This window comes from Poromitra crassiceps, assembly GCF_964638095.1.
Source record: "Poromitra crassiceps genome assembly, chromosome: 3".
NCBI classification, from domain to species: Eukaryota; Metazoa; Chordata; class Actinopteri; order Beryciformes; family Melamphaidae; genus Poromitra; species Poromitra crassiceps.
The window spans coordinates 27,059,754-27,079,292 of NC_139625.1; the positions used below are offsets into that span (position 1 = coordinate 27,059,754).

Genomic DNA, 19,539 nt, shown 5'->3' on the forward strand with positions numbered 1-19,539 from the left:
TGATTATTTTATTTATTTCCTCATTTCTTCATTTCATTTCATGTTTGCATGTATACAAGTGTAAATGATGATGAAATAAATGAGTGATTTTGAAAAACACCATAGAATTCTATGTAAAAAAGAAATAAAGTGTGGGCACAAGGCACTGGAGCGGAGAATCACGTTAAAACGAGTCCATCTACTTAGCAAGCCATTCAATCAACAAAGCAAAGCCTGCCAGTGAGAGGCCAGTGACTGCAGACTCCAGGAGCCAGACTGACCACAGACTGGGATACTGAGGAGATTTAGAGTAGCCCAACTCTTCAAAAAAAGAAAAAAAAAAGTCTCCTTTTCCAGTTCACTAGCCACACACACTGGGTCTTAAAGCCAAATCAACGTGGAGGGGGAGAGCCCAGAGGTCTGTGTGTCTGCCACTCCGCACAGCTACATAAAAACAAGGTGAAGGATGCCGTGTGAGCAATTGGTTCCAATTGACAGAGGATTGGTCATGGTCAGCCTTCTGAGTGGAAATCCACGTGAGAATGTGGCGTTTGGACCAGCAAGGGGGCACAAGAGGCCAGCAGCAGACAATGGGGGCACTCAGAGGAGTCTGGCTGCTGTGGAATAGTGGAACAAAATCTCCTCTGATTTAACCCTTCACAGCGAGTTATTCATAAAACTCTCTCGACTGTCGTGGTGCTTATGTAGTAGAAATGTAGCAGTGTTAACATGTAATAGGACACCTAACATATTATGTAAACTGTTGTGGGAAACCTCAGGAACCAAATAAAACGTCCTTAACAGGTCACTCTTCAAATAATGAGTATATAGTATAAATGATCATTATCTGACAATGGTAATTACCTAACAATGGGGTTGCAAAAGAGTTAAAGATCAAAATCATTTACTCATGCTTCTACGTGAATTGAGAATTAAAGCACCTATGCAGCCTCAAGAGGTGACCTAACCATTACCGTCTTTGTAACTTTTTCTCCAATTAGCATACTAGTCTTGTTCGCTGAATGGGACAGACCGCTTTAAAGTCACGAGGGCCAGAGGGTCAGCGCTCAATCTTAGTCTGGCTGGAGAGGTTGTGCGTTTGAACCAGCCACTGGTTGACAGGGAGGGGATGGGGTCAAAAGGGGGGACCAAGGACTCCTGCCAGTTCTCAAGAGGAGCCCTTTGTAGCCAAGACACTGGGCAGAGTAGCCTGCCCTTTCACAGCCCAGGCACCCCTCTCCTTCAGGACCACAACAGCTGATGACAAGGCCCCAGCTGCTAATTATCCGGCTGATGGAGAGTCACTGAAGTGGGACTGTCAGAGCAAGGGGGTGGCCTTTCTGTCTAAAGACAAGAGTGTGCGGGGGCGGGGGGCAGTGGGGTACGGTTGGGGGGTAAAAGAAGTTGAACTGGCCGGGCAGGAATTTCCAACAGTGGACTTTAAACAAAATATCACAGATGTGTACTTTAACCAAATCATTTTTTCCATCCAAAAATACATAATTCTACCAGTCAAGTAATTCTCCTTCATCAACAGCAAGTTGTGCACATCATGGTCTGTATTGAGTGAAGGCAAAATGATTGAAGTCTTTAACATCGGTCCTTTAGATGCCACACACAATCTATAAGCCATTTTGACTGGTATTCATGTACTTTTTATCCGTCGTGAGCTCTCCAGTAACAATGGAATAGTAACAAATGTGTTCATGTGCACACATATCCAATCTGGATCATCATACTGTATATCCTTGACATTCTCATCAGTCCCAGTACAGAGCCTGGAGCGCCTGTCCACCGAGCTGCTCCTCACGTACAGTATCTAGGCTACAGCATCATGTGTCCAGAGGAAACAGGAGCCGTACCTGTTGAGTTCCATATGAAGTACTCCTTGGATTGAAGTTCTCGGGCTGTGGATCGAACAGAGCCCATCATTAGCTTGAACAAATGTGATTTTTATGTATGTATGATTTGTTGTAAAATACTATAAACTAAACACACACCTGTGACAGGATCACAGTATTACTGCGGCAAACGGCGTCTGTGTTGCTTATGGCAACAGGGTTCGCGTTATGGGGGCGCTTGTGGGGGTTTGGCCCCCATACAGAGAGTCTGGACCCCCATGGAAAAGAACACCTGTGGGGGTCTCTCTAATGTAACCTTTTTTTTTCCTCCAAATAATGCATTTTTCAATGCAAGAATTAGTATTGTTTTTTGTTAAATAGGCTAAGAAACATGTTTTCGGTTTTCCAAAAGAACGAACCACCCTAATATCTTGTTGCAAATGACATGGCTGCATTTCACCACCAAGCCACCACGTGTCGCAATAACTAGGCCTCTATCTGCTGATAAATGCTCCTGTTAAGGGCTCTAAAACTATTTATTTTTCATTCATACGTAGTTTTTTTGGGTTAGTTTTTGAAGTGCATTGCAGATAGAGTAAGTCTCATTTGTGTCTCCTTTGTCAAATTAAATTGTTGTATTTTATCAGATGCAAACAAGTAAATGATATCACGGCATTATATATCGGCAGGTGGTGACTTGGAGGTGAGTGAGAAAAGGAACAAGAGTAAGACTATATTATGATGACATCGCAACAGTCTAATCCTAATGTTAATTTGAAATGAGATATTCCTCTAAATCTGGCTTCAAACGGCCATGATTTGAGAAAAAAATGGCAACATTTTTGTGGTCGCCGCCAATTTTGGGGACCCCCATAGCTCTCAGGTTATAACTCGAACACTGCTCGGCAACCATTCTGTTAAATGTCGCGGCTTAAAGACTACATCACCTGAAGAATGATTATTTATGATCGGTATTGCATTTTTTGCTGTTGCTGTGTGTTTATTTGATGAAACCTTGACAGGTAGGCTATCTGTAGTAACCGTTTTATGAAAGCAATAAGCCTGAGAGGCCGTTCGCAGTTGTAAAATCCCTGTAAAGCACAGCCTCTTGGGGCGTATTGCTTAATTGCACACTTACATGTTACGATCCGTGGTTTGGCAGAGGAATACACCTGCACTGAATGCTGGTCCACACAGCACCCAGACAGCGTCATGTCAGGCACTTTGAAATACAACTGTAAAGTAGGCATGATGGTGCAGTTAAGATTAGACACACTGTTAGACATGGAACTGCTTATCACTTGACAACCTAATGACAGCTTCAAATACCCCATTCATGTGATGTGCCATTTAAATGATTTGTTGTTGGAGAACTGACTTTCATATTTAGACTACATCTGATGACTGATTTATTCGTTTCTACATTCTAAAGTAACAAAGTGGATAGCATCAAGTAACTTGTCGTTCCTCCTATTATTCAAAAAGACCGGGCTATGGACTGGGATCAGAGCAGAGATGAAGTGTGATTCTGCTGACCCATGTTTTTTGACTGCAACAGGCTATTGATTGCCACCACACAAGTAAACGTACTTTGATATAGGCCGTAAGTTCTGTGCAGAGGGGGTCTGCTGGTCCGGGGATCTGCCCTGAAAAGCTGATCTTGCCGTCCATCGTGACCTCGAGACATTTAGGAAACTTTTGGCCTAAATAGCAGAGTAGGGGGGGAATGCAGACATTAGCTTCTATTTCAAATGTATACTGTAGTTGCAGTCAAATTGAATCTTTACATGAAGGCATACCGAGGACCCAGACCAGTAGGTTCTTCTCCTTGGAGATCTCCAGCTGCCCAGAGCTCACCTTCACATCCACAGAACCCATCTGATCCCTGCAAACACACAGAGCCCACAGGCAGATGTTACAACTCAAAACACCTTGAAAAGATCACTAGCAATTACACTCTATCACAGCAACCATTTTGAGGTGGTAAAGCAGGAAGTAACGCAGGTGTAACCATTAACATTAATGAGGGCCCTGGCACTGGAACACCTACATGGAATGGAACCATCATTAATGATATTGGTTACACCTGCTTTACTTCGTGCTTTACCACCTCGAAATGGTTGCTGTGAAAACGGTCTATAGCAGCCATTCCCAAACTGTGGGCCATGAAGGTATTGCAAGTGGGCTGCCAAATCATTTGCAAAACATGATGATCTTTGTGAAACAATCATTATCTATGAGAATGCAATTCTCCGCGGCCATTGTTAAATAATACGTTATTTAATTTGTCATCAGTTATTCGCTAATTAGCCTATTGCAGACAGCTCACTGATTTCTGTGTGGTGCTGATGAACAGCTCCTTTTATTGTTAAAATACATGTCAAATGTTCTCTGAGAACACGTTATTTAGCCTCTGTACCGTTTACGGTCGGATGTAGGCCGCAAACATTTTTTGGATTTAGTCTATAGTAGGACATTATTACATTACATTACGTCATTTGGCAGACACTTTTATCCAAAGCGACTTACAATAACACATTTTTGTCAGCAATAGAGAAATCAACAATGCAACAGCTACATTTCTGAAGAAATTTTGTTTTTTTGGGGGGGTTTTTAGAGAGAGAGAGAAAGATGTTAGTTCAAGAAGGGCCCAGATGGAGCCTGAAAAGGTGTGTTTTTAGTCTTTGCCGAAAGATCAGCAGTGATTCAGCCGTCCTGACCGAAGGTGGGAGCTCGTTCCACCATTGTGGTGCCAGGGATGAGAAGAGTCACGAACGGGATGAGCGACTTTTGAGCCCCCGTAGCGGAGGAGGGGCGAGGCATCCTGCACTGGTGGAGGAGTGGAGGGAGCAGTGAGAGGTTTGGAGCTGAACCATAGATTGTAGGTACAGAGGGGCTGTCTGGTGTACCGCCCTGTAGGCCAGAACCAGTGTCTTGAATTGAATGCATGCCGAGATGGGAAGCCAGTGGAGGTCCCAGAAGAGGGGAGTGACATGAGAGAATTTGGGTTGGTTGAATACCAGATGGGCTGCAGCATTCTATGTATGTATTTTAGAGGGATTTTATGGGTTCAGCACTTTTAGCACCTATTTGGAGTGAGATAACGACACGAATGCAAATGGAAGCAGATTTGCCTGGGGAGAACTACATGTCAGACCATTTTGAAAATTAGAGGGTTTAATCATCTATGCTCTGCAAGAAATCCCACAATGATGGTATGAGTAACTTTTGTGAGGATTCAACAGTGAGATGATCTACTGACAATGAAAATGTTTCAAGTAATTTTAGTCCAACTTTTGGGGTACATTTCTTCAAATTTGAATGAGAGGAGTACTTTGCCACTGGGTCATACACAATGGATTTGATGAGAAAGTTAGACTACCGGTATTAGGTTATTACTTGGCTGTTAGGGGATCTCATTTATTCAAGCTGGCAAACTGCAGATGAGTTACGGTACTTGGTGTACTGTGATGAGACCAGCTCAGGTGTTTTGCAAAGATAATGGCAGATTCTGGTTTTTAACTAAAGATACAGAGGAGAGTGTTATGCCATATTAAAAAGGTCCATATGAGAGACCATACAACAATGATACATTTAGCCAAGAATTCCTCCCGGCAAAACAGAATATAATGACTAGTGTACTAGTACTATTACTAGTGTTTCTAATGCCATTATTCTGTGATTAAACATTCTTAAAAACATAATTTAAATTAGTTTATTGGCTGACTTAATTAGGAAAAGTAGATTTTTTTCCGCAACCTACTTTCGTTGATTATCCTACTAACATGTCTAAGAATTTATTATTCTCGCCCTTTACCAAAATGGCGTAAAAGTACATGGTTTGTCATAAAGACACAGGTTTTCTTACTCATAAATATTGAAATCTGTTAACTATTCTCTAAGAGATCTTGGTTCCTGACTTGCTAATGCTGTCAGGATCACAATCTACCTCGCAAACCCATCGATCCTCTTAAAGTACTCTACAGGAGCTGGACATTTGCAAGAGCTCTGAACGAGAAGCTTGTGTCTCTTGTGCTGTACCTGTTAAAGAAGGGCAGGTGTGCTTCACAGTACTCAAAGCTATTCCTCACACTCTCATGAAGTTTGAGGGTTACTGACACACGCAGCTGGTTCTCCTCTTCCTTCAGCTGATAGGAACCCAGGATGGGTGGGACAGGGACCTGAGGAAAGAACAGACTGTCAACCAGAATCAAATGACAGATTCACACAATGCATAGAATTACGAGCTGCCTTGTTATTGTGTTACATTAAGTTTTATACCTGAGATGTATAACTGCACAGTCTGAACGGCTCCAGCGGAGGAGAGAAGGGGAACTTGTACGGCCCAGAGAAAGCTGAGCTGTCACAGTCATCCACGCTGCTGGCAGCCAGAATACTGGAATCCAGTGAGGTGACACACGGATGGACCAGGATGTCCTGTAGCGGTGACCCGTTTGGTGGCAGTGTGAGGGTCACCGTCACATTTGGGAGCACCCCCTCCACTTCACACTGATGACAGAAGGAATAAATAGGTTAAAGCAAGAGGTACAAAATTACTGTACTATAATTTTAGCACCTTTACCTTACACCATGTACTTACTTTGCATGTCACAGTGCCATAGACATCCCAGAGGTCCTGCATGCTCCGGTTACCATACTGCATGGAGCGCACCATTTCTGTCAGCGCTACGTTCACCACAGCCCGGCCGCGGTGTAGCCCGGTCTTCCAGGCCGGCTGCTTCTGGGTCCCAGCAGGAGTGGACACTGTGGATGCGGAAGGCGCCCCCACCTGTGGGATATCCAGAGGTGTGCCAAGAGGACAAACCTGCAGGAGAATGGAAGGCAGCATGGCCAGGCGAGACGCCAGCCCCTCACTATCAGGCTTACTCCCAGAACCAAGGAGAAAAGTCTGCAGGCCTGCCAGGAGTGTGAGGCCCTGGGATACTGACAGCAGGCTGGCCAGAGGTGGGCGCGGCTCAGCAGGGCCGTCCACCAAAGGCAGGCAAGCCAAGATCAGCGGCCCCTGTGAGATGGCCAACACTGGCCAGAGGATTCCCTTTCCAGAGCCTTGCACATGCAGCTCCAGGGCTGGGGATCGCTGCTGGTGGAGGCAGTCATCTCTGAGAACTATGTAGGGCTTGTCTGAGTCAGCCAGCCCCAGCTCAGTGAGTAGGAGCTGGAGCACAGCACTATCTTCTGGGACTGGCACATATAAGGACCCCGCCAGGCACTTTGCACGGTGCTCAACTGTAGGGAACCGCCTGTGGGAGGAGACACAAGACATCCTAATTTCCACACAGAGCATCAGCTGAAAACACTAACAGTAGGTTTCTATATTATATACTGTACATGTTATACAGCATCAGAGCGCAACACCATTCGACTCCACTAAACTTATGATGGAAGTGTACAGATTTTGTGAGAGTCAAAGTTACAAACCTTGAAAATCGTACTGAAACATTTTCTCCCTTCTCGTGAGAAATAATCCACAAAGCACGTAAACTCATTCGGCCAGTGAAGTCCTCAGTCGATGGCAAATTTCTGTGATTTAGACCATTATCATCTTGCAAATATGCCTCAATGTTGTTGTCGTTTAGCTCGAACGTAGCTACTTCCTGCTATTGTTTCATGTGACAGCCAGCCGACATATGCGCATGCGTATTTGCAAACTATCTCCAGATTCCCCACCCTTCTCTCCCATACAGGAAGCTGATTGCTAACTAATAGCTGTCAACAAAGGGCAAAACTGTAAGAAATCAGCAAGCTCATCGGGAAGTCGGCAGTATTGCCGACTCTCAATTCCTTGCCCGAAGTTGTGTTTTTCTACGCCGCTAACGGAAGCTTGAACATGGCAACAGCTGCTCAACTGTTCGAGGTAAAATGACTGCTGCACCAGACTGCTGTGTTAGCAAGCTAACGTTAGCTACGGCTAATGTTCTTGTCCATTCTCTGCTAGATTAGAAAGACTCTTATATTTACACCGTGCCATATCCTAGACAGGAAAAACAGCGAGTAACGTTACGTGGTTGCTTTAATTTAACGTTACTGACTTGCATTATCTAACGTTAACGTTAATTAAGGGAGGCAACGTACGGTAACTAATAGTACAAATAACGTTACCAGTTATTCCGGGGTATAGGATTGCTATATAGCGGGTTGCTATTTTGTTGTTGGTTAAATAGCAACGTCGTAACTAACGTGAGCCTGGTTGTTTTGCTGTTTGATGATCATCGTGCACATGTCATTCTCTGTGCCCAGGAGCCCTTTGATGCAGACGAGTACATTGAAAGGTTGGCATGGAGGACTCCTGGAGGAGGCTCTAAAGGAGGAGCCGAGGCGTTTGACCCCAAAAGGTACAGTTCCAGAGGCAGTGCACACCTCCCTGTCTGAACATCACTGTAAATCAAAACCTCGAAGAATGCCATGCCCCAGTTTTTAACTCAAAATTGACTATGAACAAACTAAGTAATAACACTAGATGTACTCTCTTGCATCCATTGGTCTTCGATTTCTTATCTGAGAGATCAACCTAAATAATGAGTAATCTGACAGAAAAGTGCACTTCTCAAATGGATGCTTTTATCTCCTATTTCCACATGAGATTTTTAATGTGTTGAACAGCTTTTCCATTCAGATGTATACAGATGGCAGCCTGATTTTTACTTAACTAGTGGAATACCCATGCAGTGTATCGGGCTGCGCAGCCCGATTAGCTAGTTCGCTCACTCAGTCACTTACTCACTCACTCACTGACTCTCTCTCTCTCTCTCTCTCTCTCTCACACACACACACACACACACAGACATACATTGAATTCTTATTATGGTTCTGATTCTGATACCCGTGGGAGCACACAATCAATGGCCATTTAGTCAGGCCTCGCTCACAGAGTTGGCATGCAGCCTCTCCTCTCTCACCCCAGAGGGTTTTCATAGTCCACGTCCGTGGCTGATTCCATCTCTTCTCAGCTGTGCTCCTCCACTCAGGTGAGCTCCATCAGTAATGGACAAATGGAGCTCTCCATGGTACTGAACCTGTGTTGACTCATTTTGGCTACTAATTAGCCATTTTTGCCCATTTAGTCTGCCCAAATTACCTAATTCAAAAATCAGGCTCCGTTAGGTCACCCGCAGGGGTGCTCTTTACACTTCCTAAAATATTCAGTGCGATCGCATGTAAAATGGCATAGCTGTGGCCAAACACAATTGGCCCACACACAGACACTTCGTATTCTTATTATAGGAGATAGGATTCTGTTTTCCCCCCAGCCCAGTCTTTAATGTAATTCACAACTCTTGTTTTCAAATGTTGTAATGTTGACACAAAGACATTTTCCCACTGTCTTGACATAATGCTAACAAATCAGAAGGTTGCCATCTACATGCACATATTCCATATTTGCTCCCATTTCCCATGGTTAAATTTACTTTTCTGTCACTGGAACTATTTAATTGTGTTTGCTTCATGGGAACTGTCAGTTACAGTCCCACTTTGCTCCATCATAATTTGGTTTCAAAAGAAATTGTCTAGAAATGGATTTGATAGATACTGTATTTTTAACTAAATTTTCTTTTTTAATAAATATTCTGATTTATTTATTTATTTACAGCAGTCAATATCAACTTACCAAATACTCCATAAGTGAAACTGAAGTAGTTCTCCAGGATGTCCTAAAATTGATCTCAATTTTACAATTTTATATAGGCTATGGAGTATACAGGCTGCCGCTATGGAGTATAGACCTTATTCGATTGACGTCACTCACGTACTGGCACGCCCACCGCCGCCATATTGTCGACATAACGCAGCAGCTCTCAAGTAACAGCCTATGTGGAGCAGCGTTTATAGGAAGCTAGCCGCTGTTAGCGTTACCTGTATCATTCCAATTGTGTTCGGATGGTGACCTGCGTTAGGCATGGCTGTAGTAATGACAGCAATAAAGTCCCCGTGGTTTGTTTCTATCTCTACCGTCCTCAGACGTGAAGGGAGTGAGACTGGTGATACGTCAGCAGCACAGGAGAGGTGTGTGGATAGTTAGTTGAGACAGGTGAAACCTTCTGACAGCTCCTCACAGCAAAGTCTGTTCACCTCGTTCTTTTGTTTATTTATTACAGGCATTAACGGCTGCCGTCGGCAGCATACAAATAACAACTGTGGGGTTTTTATTGGTGTCATTACCATCGCTATTTTGTAATGGAACAGAAACGACAATAAGGCTGTTACTAGTTGTCAGCTGCAGCGCTGTGTGCGTGCAGGACGGTATGTCAACAATATGGTGCCGTCCAGGGTTAGAATAAGGTCTATTATTGTGTGTGTGTGTGTGTGTGTGTGTGTATATATATATATATGTATATTAGGGGTGGGAATCACCAGATGCCCACGATACGATACTGAAACGATACTTGAGTCACGATACGATAGTATTGCGATACTGCGATATTTTCGATATTGCGATATATCGATATTGCGATATATTGAATATTGCGATATTTCGATATATTGCGATTTCTTACTTTTTCAACTGCAAATGATGTCCCCAAAGGAAAACTTTGTCAACATCTGGTTTATATAAGAACAATTTTTCAGTCTGTACATCTGACTTCAACCATTTTATTGCAGCAACATTGTCAAGTAGACAGACCAACAACTTTCATAAAGTCATGTCATAGTTGCATGCACCTGACAAACTGAACTGTTTGTTACAGTCTACTTACAGTCCACCTTAACTGGATGTGTGTGTGGACTACTGTACTTATGTAGTTTTTGAACAATGCAACTTCACTTCACTTGCACAAAACATCTTGTGCAGCCCATTCAGTAACTGGGGAATTTGTAAATTACTGTTATGACAAAACTGTTACTGTTAAAACAAAATGAAAATATGCTACCGTTTGTTTACTGCTGGCCTTGGAACTAAAGTTTATAGTAGCCCGGTGGCCTGGCATGGCCTGCAAAAAAAAAAAAAAAAAAATTTTTTTTTTTTTTTTTTTTTTTTTTTTTTGCAATATCGATACTTGGCGTCCAAATATCGATACAATATCGTCAGGCAAAATATCGCGATACTGTGGTGTATCGATTTTTTCCCCCACCCCTAATGTATATATATATATATCATTGCTTGATGTTATGTTTACACTTGGGAACCAACTTATTTCTTGTAAGCACAAATGCCATACAGTCTTTAAGAACCCTAACTATACTGTAGATCCATCCTGCCTTATCGACTTCCTCCACAAAACTGTTGCCACCACCTCCTTGGAAGCCCTTTCTAAACCATAGTGAAGAAGAGTCAGAGACAACTTATCTTTGGAGGCCGCCATACTGTGAGTCACCAGCCAGGCAATGAGTGTGTATTGGGAAGGGATGGGAGATGTCTTTAAGCTGTAGCCAGTGCTGAGGGGAATTAGTCAAGAGATTATACACTCATCATTTTGGGATGTTTCCTAGTCTGTGAAATGTGGTGCTGACTTAGAACATTTGCTCTGCAGTCCTGATGGCACTTAAAAGGCAGCTGACGAAGCTCCTAGTTTTCAGAGCTTCTTAAGTCTGGGGACCCAGGAATTAAGCACCCAGTATTATTCTGTAACTATTAACTGGAAGTGTTAGGTCAGTGGGACAGATTATTTAACCATGCCTTTCCCAATTACTCATCCAGACTAAGACTATTTTTGTGTTTAACCTGTTGTTTGCTGTGGATCCCTGTTGTTAAGACCAATGTGAAGTTCTGCATCTAAAGGGCCTTCTCTACACTCTTGATAGGCTGCTGGAAGAGTTTGAGAACCACATTGAGGAGCTGAAGCAGTTGGATGAGAAGATCCAACGGCGAGTGGAAAAGCTTGAACACCAGTGTCATCGCGAGGCCAAGGAATTTGCACACAAAGTACAAGACTTGCAGAGGAGCAACCAGGTGAGCTGTACGGTCTAATGTTCCCACCTGAATCTCTTTACGCTGTAAGAGATTATTGTTTCCCTATCCCTCAATCACACATACATCACTCCATGTTCTGTATCCTTTCAGGTGGCCTTTCAGCATTTCCAGGAGCTTGACGAGCACATCAGCTATGTGGCCACCAAGGTGTGTCACCTGGGTGACCAGCTGGAGGGGGTGAACACACCCCGACAGAGGGCAGTGGAAGCTCAGCGCCTTATGATCTACTTCAACGAGTTTTTGGATGGAGAGCTGCGCAGTGACGTGTTCAACAACCCCGACAAGGTCAGTGCCCTGTACGGGGTCCATCAGCTCACCTCGGTGGGGGTGTACATTGACAAGAGTTCCCACTGTGATATTGCCGCAGGTGTGAGTGAGCAGTATTATGAAGTAAACCATCCATATTCATTTGTCAAGTTTATCCATTTAGTTGGATCCCTCAGCTAATTTGGATTAATAACCTGTCATTTGCTTTCTGACAATAGCTGGCTGATTGACTAGCATGGATGTCAACATGCTCATGTCAAGCCTAATTGCATTTACTGCAGGTTGTCTGCGAGGCAGAGTTTGTTGAATTGTTGTTGTCACACTACAGCAGGATGGGGCTTGTGGCATGATAGTACAAGTAAGGAAGGAGATAACATGCGTACAAGCAGATCATGAAATGCATACTTTTACTTAGTTGCTGCCTCCACACAGGCCATGTTGATATGAGACAAGTGACTGTTGACCCTTGAAAGTTTGATTTTGAATATGTTGTTTGCAGCAGAGAGATGGGGATGCTCCAGATTAGGAGCATCATAGGAACATCACAAGTTGGAGCAGAGCAGCGGGTCTGGGGGGTCAATCCCAGAGACGAGAGCTGGAGATGGGGCTATATGTTTCTGGAGAGGCACGCGGAAATATCTGGCCAGATTCCTTTTCCTGAGCAGCATACCTCCAGACGAGGGGGAAAGAGGAGAGCTGAAGGGGGATGGCTTTGCTAATCCTTCTGAAAGGGAGGGCTGGGCCGCCAGCGTGGAGACAAGTGCTGCTAAACCCTGACTGCAGGGAGACGGCTACATTACTTACATGGGATTTAGCTAATCTTAGCTGGGGGACAGATACTTAGAAAACCTTCGCCGAGCAGAAAGGCTGGATCCTCCTCACGGGAGCAGAGTAATGATGTTAGCTGAGGCAGGCATCTGCGGGAACAGAGGAGTTGCGGACGGCGGCGGGCCTTTCGTAGGTCTGGGGCTTTTTCAGCCGGCGTGTATGTCAGGGGGAGGGGGTGGGTGGGGTGTTCCCGACAGGGCCCAGGTTTTTTTTTTAGACAGATATCCCTGGCCGGACAGATTATTGAAGGCGATTTAGACTCTTGTGGGATTACAGCCCATTCAGAAAAGGCATGCCAATAAAGAGTTGGATGCGCTGCTAAGTCAGGAGGACTGCTGCTGTTGCTGCTGCCGATGCCCAGGTGAGCGCAGCCAGCTTGTTATCAGCTGCCTGGCCAACATGGGGAGGTGGAGGAGGTCTGCTCTAAAATGATGATCCCCCTAGTGGAGACACTGCCGGCGGCCTGCCTGCCTTCTGTTTGGATGTCCACCTCTCATGGTCCTCTCTTGCTCTCTTGCTCTGTGTGTGTGTGTGTGTGTGTGTGTCTGTGTGTGTCTGTGTGTGTGTGTGTGTGTCTCTCTCTCTCTCTCTCTCTCTCTCTCTCTCTCTCTCTCTCTCTCTCTCTCTCTCTCTCTCTCTCTCTCTCTCTCTCTCTCTCTCTCTCTCTCTCTCTCTCTCTCTCTCTCTCTCTCTCTCTCGTCAGATTAAGGAGGCAGCTGATATCATTCAGAAGCTGCATCTCATTGCCCAGGAGCTGCCGTTCGACAGGTGAGTCAGGCATCCTGGGGGCAGCTTTAGACAAGAGTACTGTCAAACAAGCGGAACGTGGTGTATTAGTAGTGTTGTCTATCCCTCACGGTGTAGGCTCATATAAAAATGTATCAAGGGTGTTCACATGTTAAAATACATTATTCTAATGTGAGTTTCTGGAACTAAAACATGGTTTTACCTGTGATATAATTTGCAATAGCCTCTCTGATGTTCTTCTCTGACAGATTTGCAGATGTCAAGGCAAAGATTGCAAGTGAGTTTGTGACATTCAAACTTATGTTCCCTAGTCCTAGTCCACATTGAATATTGTCCAGGTTAGAAATGCATAATAAGTTAGCAGCAAATTATGAAATTATTCTGTGTGTGTGTGTGTGTGTGTGTGTGTGTGTGTGTGTGTGTGTGTGTGTGTGTGTGTGTGTGTGTGTGTGTGTGTGTGTGTGTGTGTGTGTGTGTGTGCGTGCGTGCGTGCGTGCGTGTGTGTGTCTACCCAGGTAAGTACCACGACCTAGAGCGGCAGCTAATCCAGGAGTTCACCGCCGCCCAGCGCAGGGGTGAGATTGGACGTATGCGGGAGGTGGCTGCGGTTCTGCTACATTTCAAGGTGACCCAGAAACATCACACTGTCATGTCCGCATTTGATCATTTTTTTGTCTCGAGTGTGATGTTAGGGGACGGCCATTCAATTCATACATGACATACTAACATGCAATAAAGTTTGTTGTTTTGTCTTTCGATGTCGTGTCTTCACGTAAGTGATGTGAAGTTGGCAGAAATGTAATGCTTGTCTCTTTCTGTAAAAGGGATATGCACACTGTGTGGATGTCTACATCAAGCAGTGTCAGGAAGTGAGTGTATATTGTTAGTTAGTTATTCATACATAATATTCCACTTTTTGTTCTGGACCAGTAATATCCACCGCCTCTGTATTAACCCTTCGTTGCTCTCCCCAGGGGGCCTACACAAGGAACGATGTGTTTGAGGACACTGCAGTCCTCTGCCAGAGGGTCAACAAGCAGGTGGGAGAGGTCTTCAGCAGCCCAGAGGCTGTTATGGCCAAACTCATCCAGAACATCTTTGAGAACAAATTACAGGTATTTTTTACTGCTTCCAGTTTGTTCAGTCTTATCACAGCCATTGTTATATTTGACATTGATATATTGTCTGCCTCTGTTTCTCCAGGCTCATGTTAGAGAGAAACTGGACGAGACCCGACACTCCGATGTAGAACAGTACCTCAAGAACCTCTACGACCTTTACACTCGGTAATTAACTTGCTCTCTTGTTTTTGCTTTACTGTGTCGACACACAATAACTCCTGTCCCTACTTAACTCTGTTTCTTTTCCAGGACGACGACGTTGGCTACCAAGCTGACAGAGTTCAACTTGGGTTCAGACAAGCACACCTTCCTGTCCAAGCTGATCAAGAACATTTTCTCCTCCTACCTGGAAAGTTACATCGACATGGAGAGGGAATACCTTCGCACTCGGAGCGCCAATATCCTACAGCGCTACTATGACTCCAAGAACCACCAGAAACGCCCAATTGGCACTGGCAGGTCAGATTTGGGTTCTCTATAGACTAGCAGGGTGCCGTAGGAATTAGTCCTAAAACCCGGAAGTTAGAATCATCTGGTTCCCTCATCTGGAAGTCAACAAAACTTTATGAAACTGCCACCTTTGTGTTCAATAAGATAATCTTCACAAATGAACACCACTTTTATGAAAATCGTGATTTTTGGCGATCACATTTATGCTTCAAAAATCATAAAAGTCATGTTCATTTGTGAAGATGATCTCGCTGAACACAAAGGTCTCAGTTTCATAAACCTGTTGAACACAGTCCCTATTTAAGGCATCGAACAAAAACCCCATTGACTTCCAGACGAGGGAACCCAGCGCGATGCCATCTTCCAGGTTGGCCTACAGAAAGAAGTCATCCATCTCCATTCTAAACATCAGGACACGTTCGCTTTAGAAGATTTGAAAACCTCCATAATTGATCCAACCTCTGTCTCTGTCCTTCTGTAGTATCCAGGAGCTGAAGGAGCGGATCAGGCAGCGGACCAACCTGCCCCTGGGCCCCAGCATTGACACCCATGGGGAGACCTTTCTCTCCCAAGAGGTGGTGGTCAACCTGCTGCAGGAGACACGCCATGCCTTTGAGAGATGCCACAGGGTGAGGCTCCTCTGCCCCCCTCTAAAAGGGAGGGGCATGCAGTTAGAGCAAGTTCAAATAGAAAGAAGTGTTTTGTCAGCGTTCAGTGAACATGCTGTTGGGTTGACAAGTCAATTGCACCCGCTTTTCTTGTTTCTGTGTTTGTTGTGACACAGCTGTCAGATCCCTCTGACCTGCCCAAGAACGCCTTCTCCATCTTCCTGCTGCTGGTTGAGCACCTGTGTGTGGATCACATGGACTACGCCCTAGAGATCGGCCTCTCGGGTACATCCAACTCAACTCGCTCATAATAACCATAACCTCTAACTGCTGTGTGCTGATCTGACCTACTGTTAAACCATATTTTAGTTTATTGTTTTGACTTACCTTGTCCCTCTCTCTTTGAATGACAGCTATCCCCTCGGCAGATGCCAAGAATGTCAACCTGTATTTCATGGATGTGGTCCAGCAGGCTAACACTATCTTCCACTTGTTTGACAAGCAGTTCAATGACCATCTCATGCCTCTCATTAGGTTAGTAAAGTAGTATTCAGAAAAACACCATTCAATTATCCCTCAATATATCCTCTCATAGGCCCATTCTTTTCAGATGAAAGTGAGACCTCTGACTTCACATTTGAAATATCTGTCTGTAGCTCATCTCCAAAGTTGACAGAGTGCCTGCACAAGAAGAAAGAGGTGATTGAACAGATGGAAGTGAAACTGGACACGGGAATTGACAGGTCAGTAAGCTCCTAACTGGCAACCAACCATTCTTGCATGTTCTTTGGTTCATCATTTGTACATGTAAACAAATACATTCCAATTATAATGGAACAACAAGTGGCCATTCAAAGAAACCACTCTAATGTGTGGCATTGTATTTGTCCTCCCCACCCAGAACACTAAACTGCATGGTGGGTCAAATGAAGCACATCCTGGCCACAGAGCAGAAGAAGACTGACTTCCGGCCTGAGGATGAGAACAATGTCATGCTCCAGTACACCACAGTAAGGGATGCACAGCCTTTGCCTCAGCCACTGGGCTCACATGCAAAACAACACAGATCGGAAACAGGCAAATGCTTAGGACTGTCCGTTTAGACTCTTACACAACATGGAAAGTTTTTGGACTGAATATAGCTCTCGTTAGCCACATGGTGATAATTTGCCACTTTAAACACGTTTTTCAAACTGACTGTCCCTGTGTCCGGCAGGCCTGCTCCAAAGTCTGTGCCTACGTGAGTCGGCAGGTGGAGCGCGTGCAGAAGTCCATGGACGGGAAGAACGTGGACACGGTGCTGACGGAGCTGGGCGTTCGCTTCCACCGGCTCATCCACGAGCATCTACAGCAGTACAGCTACAGCTCTATGGGAGGCATGCTGGCCATCTGCGACGTGGCCGAGTACCGACGTTGCGCCAAGGAGTTTAAGGTGAGTGAGGGGACATAAAAGTCCAGGACACATTGGTCACAGGACAGAGACCTGTAACTGGGGGGAGAGGAGGGGGGGGGGGGCATAGGTCCAGTCCAGGACACATTGTTCACAGGGCAGATACATGGTTACACCTGCACAGAATGTACAGGGCATAAAGAAAAGCTGTGTTCTGTATGAGATAGACTGGTCAGGTGAATCCAGGTGAATGCCATCATCCTTTGTTGATTTCGCCCATTAAATCCTCTTCAATTGTGAATGGGAGATGTGAGTGAAGAGAAGGTGGGTTAAAGAAAGATGTTTAAGCACTGAGGCAACAGATACATGGATTGTCCAAAAGGGTTGCAGCTCAAAATAGTCCAAATGACAATAGACTGAAAACTGTGATATTTTTTTAATGTAGAGCCTTTGTCATTAGAAACTTACTACTGTAGTACGCTGAAAGATGTGTCCCTCCCTCAGATTCCCCCCCCCATTTTTCTCCCCAATTGTACTTTGCCCATTCCCCCTGCTAGGCAGTCCCGGTCGTTGCTCCGCCCCCTCTGCCGATCTGGGGAGAGTTGTAGACTAGCACATGCTTCCTCCCATCCATGTGCAGTTGCCAGCCGCTTCTTTTCACCTGACGGAGGAGTTTTCACTGGCAGGATGTAGCATGTGGGCAGATCACACAATTCCCCGCCGGTAACACAGGGGTTTGAACCTGCGGCCCTCATGTTGGTAGCCAGGGAATCTACCGCTGCACTGCCCAGACGAAGGTATAAGATGTGTGTGGAAACGCTAACAGTTTTGTGCCTGTCTCTCCATCAGGTCCCTCTGGTACTGCAGCTCTTCGACACGCTCCACGCCCTCTGTAACCTCCTGGTGGTTGCCCCCGACAACCTGAAGCAGGTTTGCTCAGGAGAGCAGCTGACCAACCTGGACCGGAACCTGCTGCACGCCTTCGTCCAGCTCCGAGTGGACTACCGCCCGTCCAGACTGGGCCGCCACTTCAGTTAATGACTGAGTCAATGAGTCCCTGCCCTCCGTCCAATCACGCCATTCCCCTACGCTTTGATGAGATGATGCACCTTGGAGACGCCCCCTGCTTCAGAGAATGTGTCTTTTGTAGTAGATGGTCTCTCTGGTCCCAGCATACAGACTTTCCTGGGATTGCTTTGTCCATCATAGAGACAACGGCCACCACCTTCTTGAATGTGGGATATGTGCATTTTACTTTACTTTGTTTTTTTCCGCTGTTGTTTTTCCCCCAATCTGAAGAAGCTCAAGTGTCTGTTCACTTGAGCTTTCTTTTGTTTTTAAATACTAATCCATCACCAATCCACATCATGGCTAAAATTTCTGACATATTATGACTAAATGGACTACATTGATTTCTGTGCTTTTGACTGTAACAAAAAAGAGACTTGTGCTTTTGTTTTGATTGTGCCAAATATATAAATTCTGTGGCTGCACTCGTGCACAGGAACAGACCATAAAGCTGCTGTGAAGATAAGTGTAGACTGTTAAATCAGGCCTGCAGTAGCACTACATACTGGGAACAACTCCCCTTGTAAGGAACTGTAGAGGACCCAACACGGTCCGTAGACATGTCGCCCGAGCACGAGATAGAGCTGTGTCTGGCTGAGAGAGAGGCACATGACCACCTCTCTAACCCTTGACCTCTGACCACAGAGCAGAGGTCAAGAGGTCATCACAGAGAAGTGTGATCTGAGCTGTAAGCAGGTCTGAGAACCACTCTGGAGATTGGGTGGTCCCCACTTAGGCACAGATGACTGGTGTGATGGGTCAGTGAGTATGTGTCACTGTAATTGCACAGATCAACACCTGCTCATCCAGCGGTGCCTGCACTCCTACGGTCTCCATTGTTGACTGGATCAACGGCGTTTCTGGGTCAGGGCACGATGAAAAATTGCCCTCCGCTGATCATGGAAACAAACTGAAGGGGACTTCTTCACACAGGGCTTATGGGAGGGCAAAGTCACTGTCCTCTGCCCTGAGCAAGGAGACCAGTTGTGCCCCTGATGCCTGAAACCGTCTGCTACGCAAAGCTGTTCCCACTGTACCGCTGTTTACTTTAATCACAGACTCATTAAAAAGATGTCGCATTTTATCATTGTCCCTCTTATCAATATCCGTCCACAAACTGTGAGCCGTGAATTAAAAAGTTACGCCAGTTCTCTGGGCAAGTGTCACTTTCAAAGTGAGCCGAAACAGTCTTCCTTTGCTATGGAAGTCATCAAGTATTCATTGGAATTCTTGCCACCAGAGGAAAGTTGTTTCTCAGACTTCAGGAAGTGAGCAGCGCCAGAGGGGATTAGATATCTAGGAGCTGATGGAT

At 45.2% G+C, this 19,539-nt stretch overlaps 2 protein-coding genes across 3 annotated transcripts; one reads left to right on the forward strand and one right to left on the reverse strand.

Annotated features, from left to right (window-relative positions):
- Nucleotides 1-59: 59 nt before the first annotated feature.
- ap5m1 (adaptor related protein complex 5 subunit mu 1) lies at nucleotides 60-7,447 on the reverse strand. Of its 2 annotated transcripts, none has more exons than XM_083633994.1 (8): nucleotides 7,260-7,447; nucleotides 6,421-7,105; nucleotides 6,102-6,329; nucleotides 5,862-6,001; nucleotides 3,620-3,705; nucleotides 3,411-3,523; nucleotides 2,959-3,055; nucleotides 60-1,886 (listed from the first exon to the last, which is right to left on the reverse strand). In XM_083633994.1, exons 1-8 carry the CDS (start codon nucleotides 7,325-7,327, stop codon nucleotides 1,804-1,806), a joined length of 1,500 nt encoding a protein of 499 aa, XP_083490120.1. In that variant the 5' UTR covers nucleotides 7,328-7,447; the 3' UTR covers nucleotides 60-1,803. The 2 variants fall into 2 exon arrangements, with proteins under 2 accessions (XP_083490120.1, XP_083490121.1); XM_083633995.1 differs by having other exon boundaries at nucleotides 6,421-7,081; nucleotides 7,260-7,446.
- Nucleotides 7,448-7,541: 94 nt separating this feature from the next.
- On the forward strand, nucleotides 7,542-19,306 carry exoc5 (exocyst complex component 5). Its single transcript, XM_083633993.1, has 18 exons — nucleotides 7,542-7,695; nucleotides 8,079-8,173; nucleotides 11,580-11,727; nucleotides 11,839-12,033; nucleotides 13,547-13,611; nucleotides 13,839-13,867; nucleotides 14,106-14,215; nucleotides 14,415-14,459; nucleotides 14,565-14,705; nucleotides 14,794-14,876; nucleotides 14,961-15,170; nucleotides 15,643-15,790; nucleotides 15,946-16,054; nucleotides 16,183-16,303; nucleotides 16,426-16,512; nucleotides 16,671-16,779; nucleotides 16,986-17,201; nucleotides 18,009-19,306. Exons 1-18 carry the CDS (start codon nucleotides 7,669-7,671, stop codon nucleotides 18,195-18,197), a joined length of 2,127 nt encoding a protein of 708 aa, XP_083490119.1. The 5' UTR covers nucleotides 7,542-7,668; the 3' UTR covers nucleotides 18,198-19,306.
- Nucleotides 19,307-19,539: the final 233 nt, after the last annotated feature.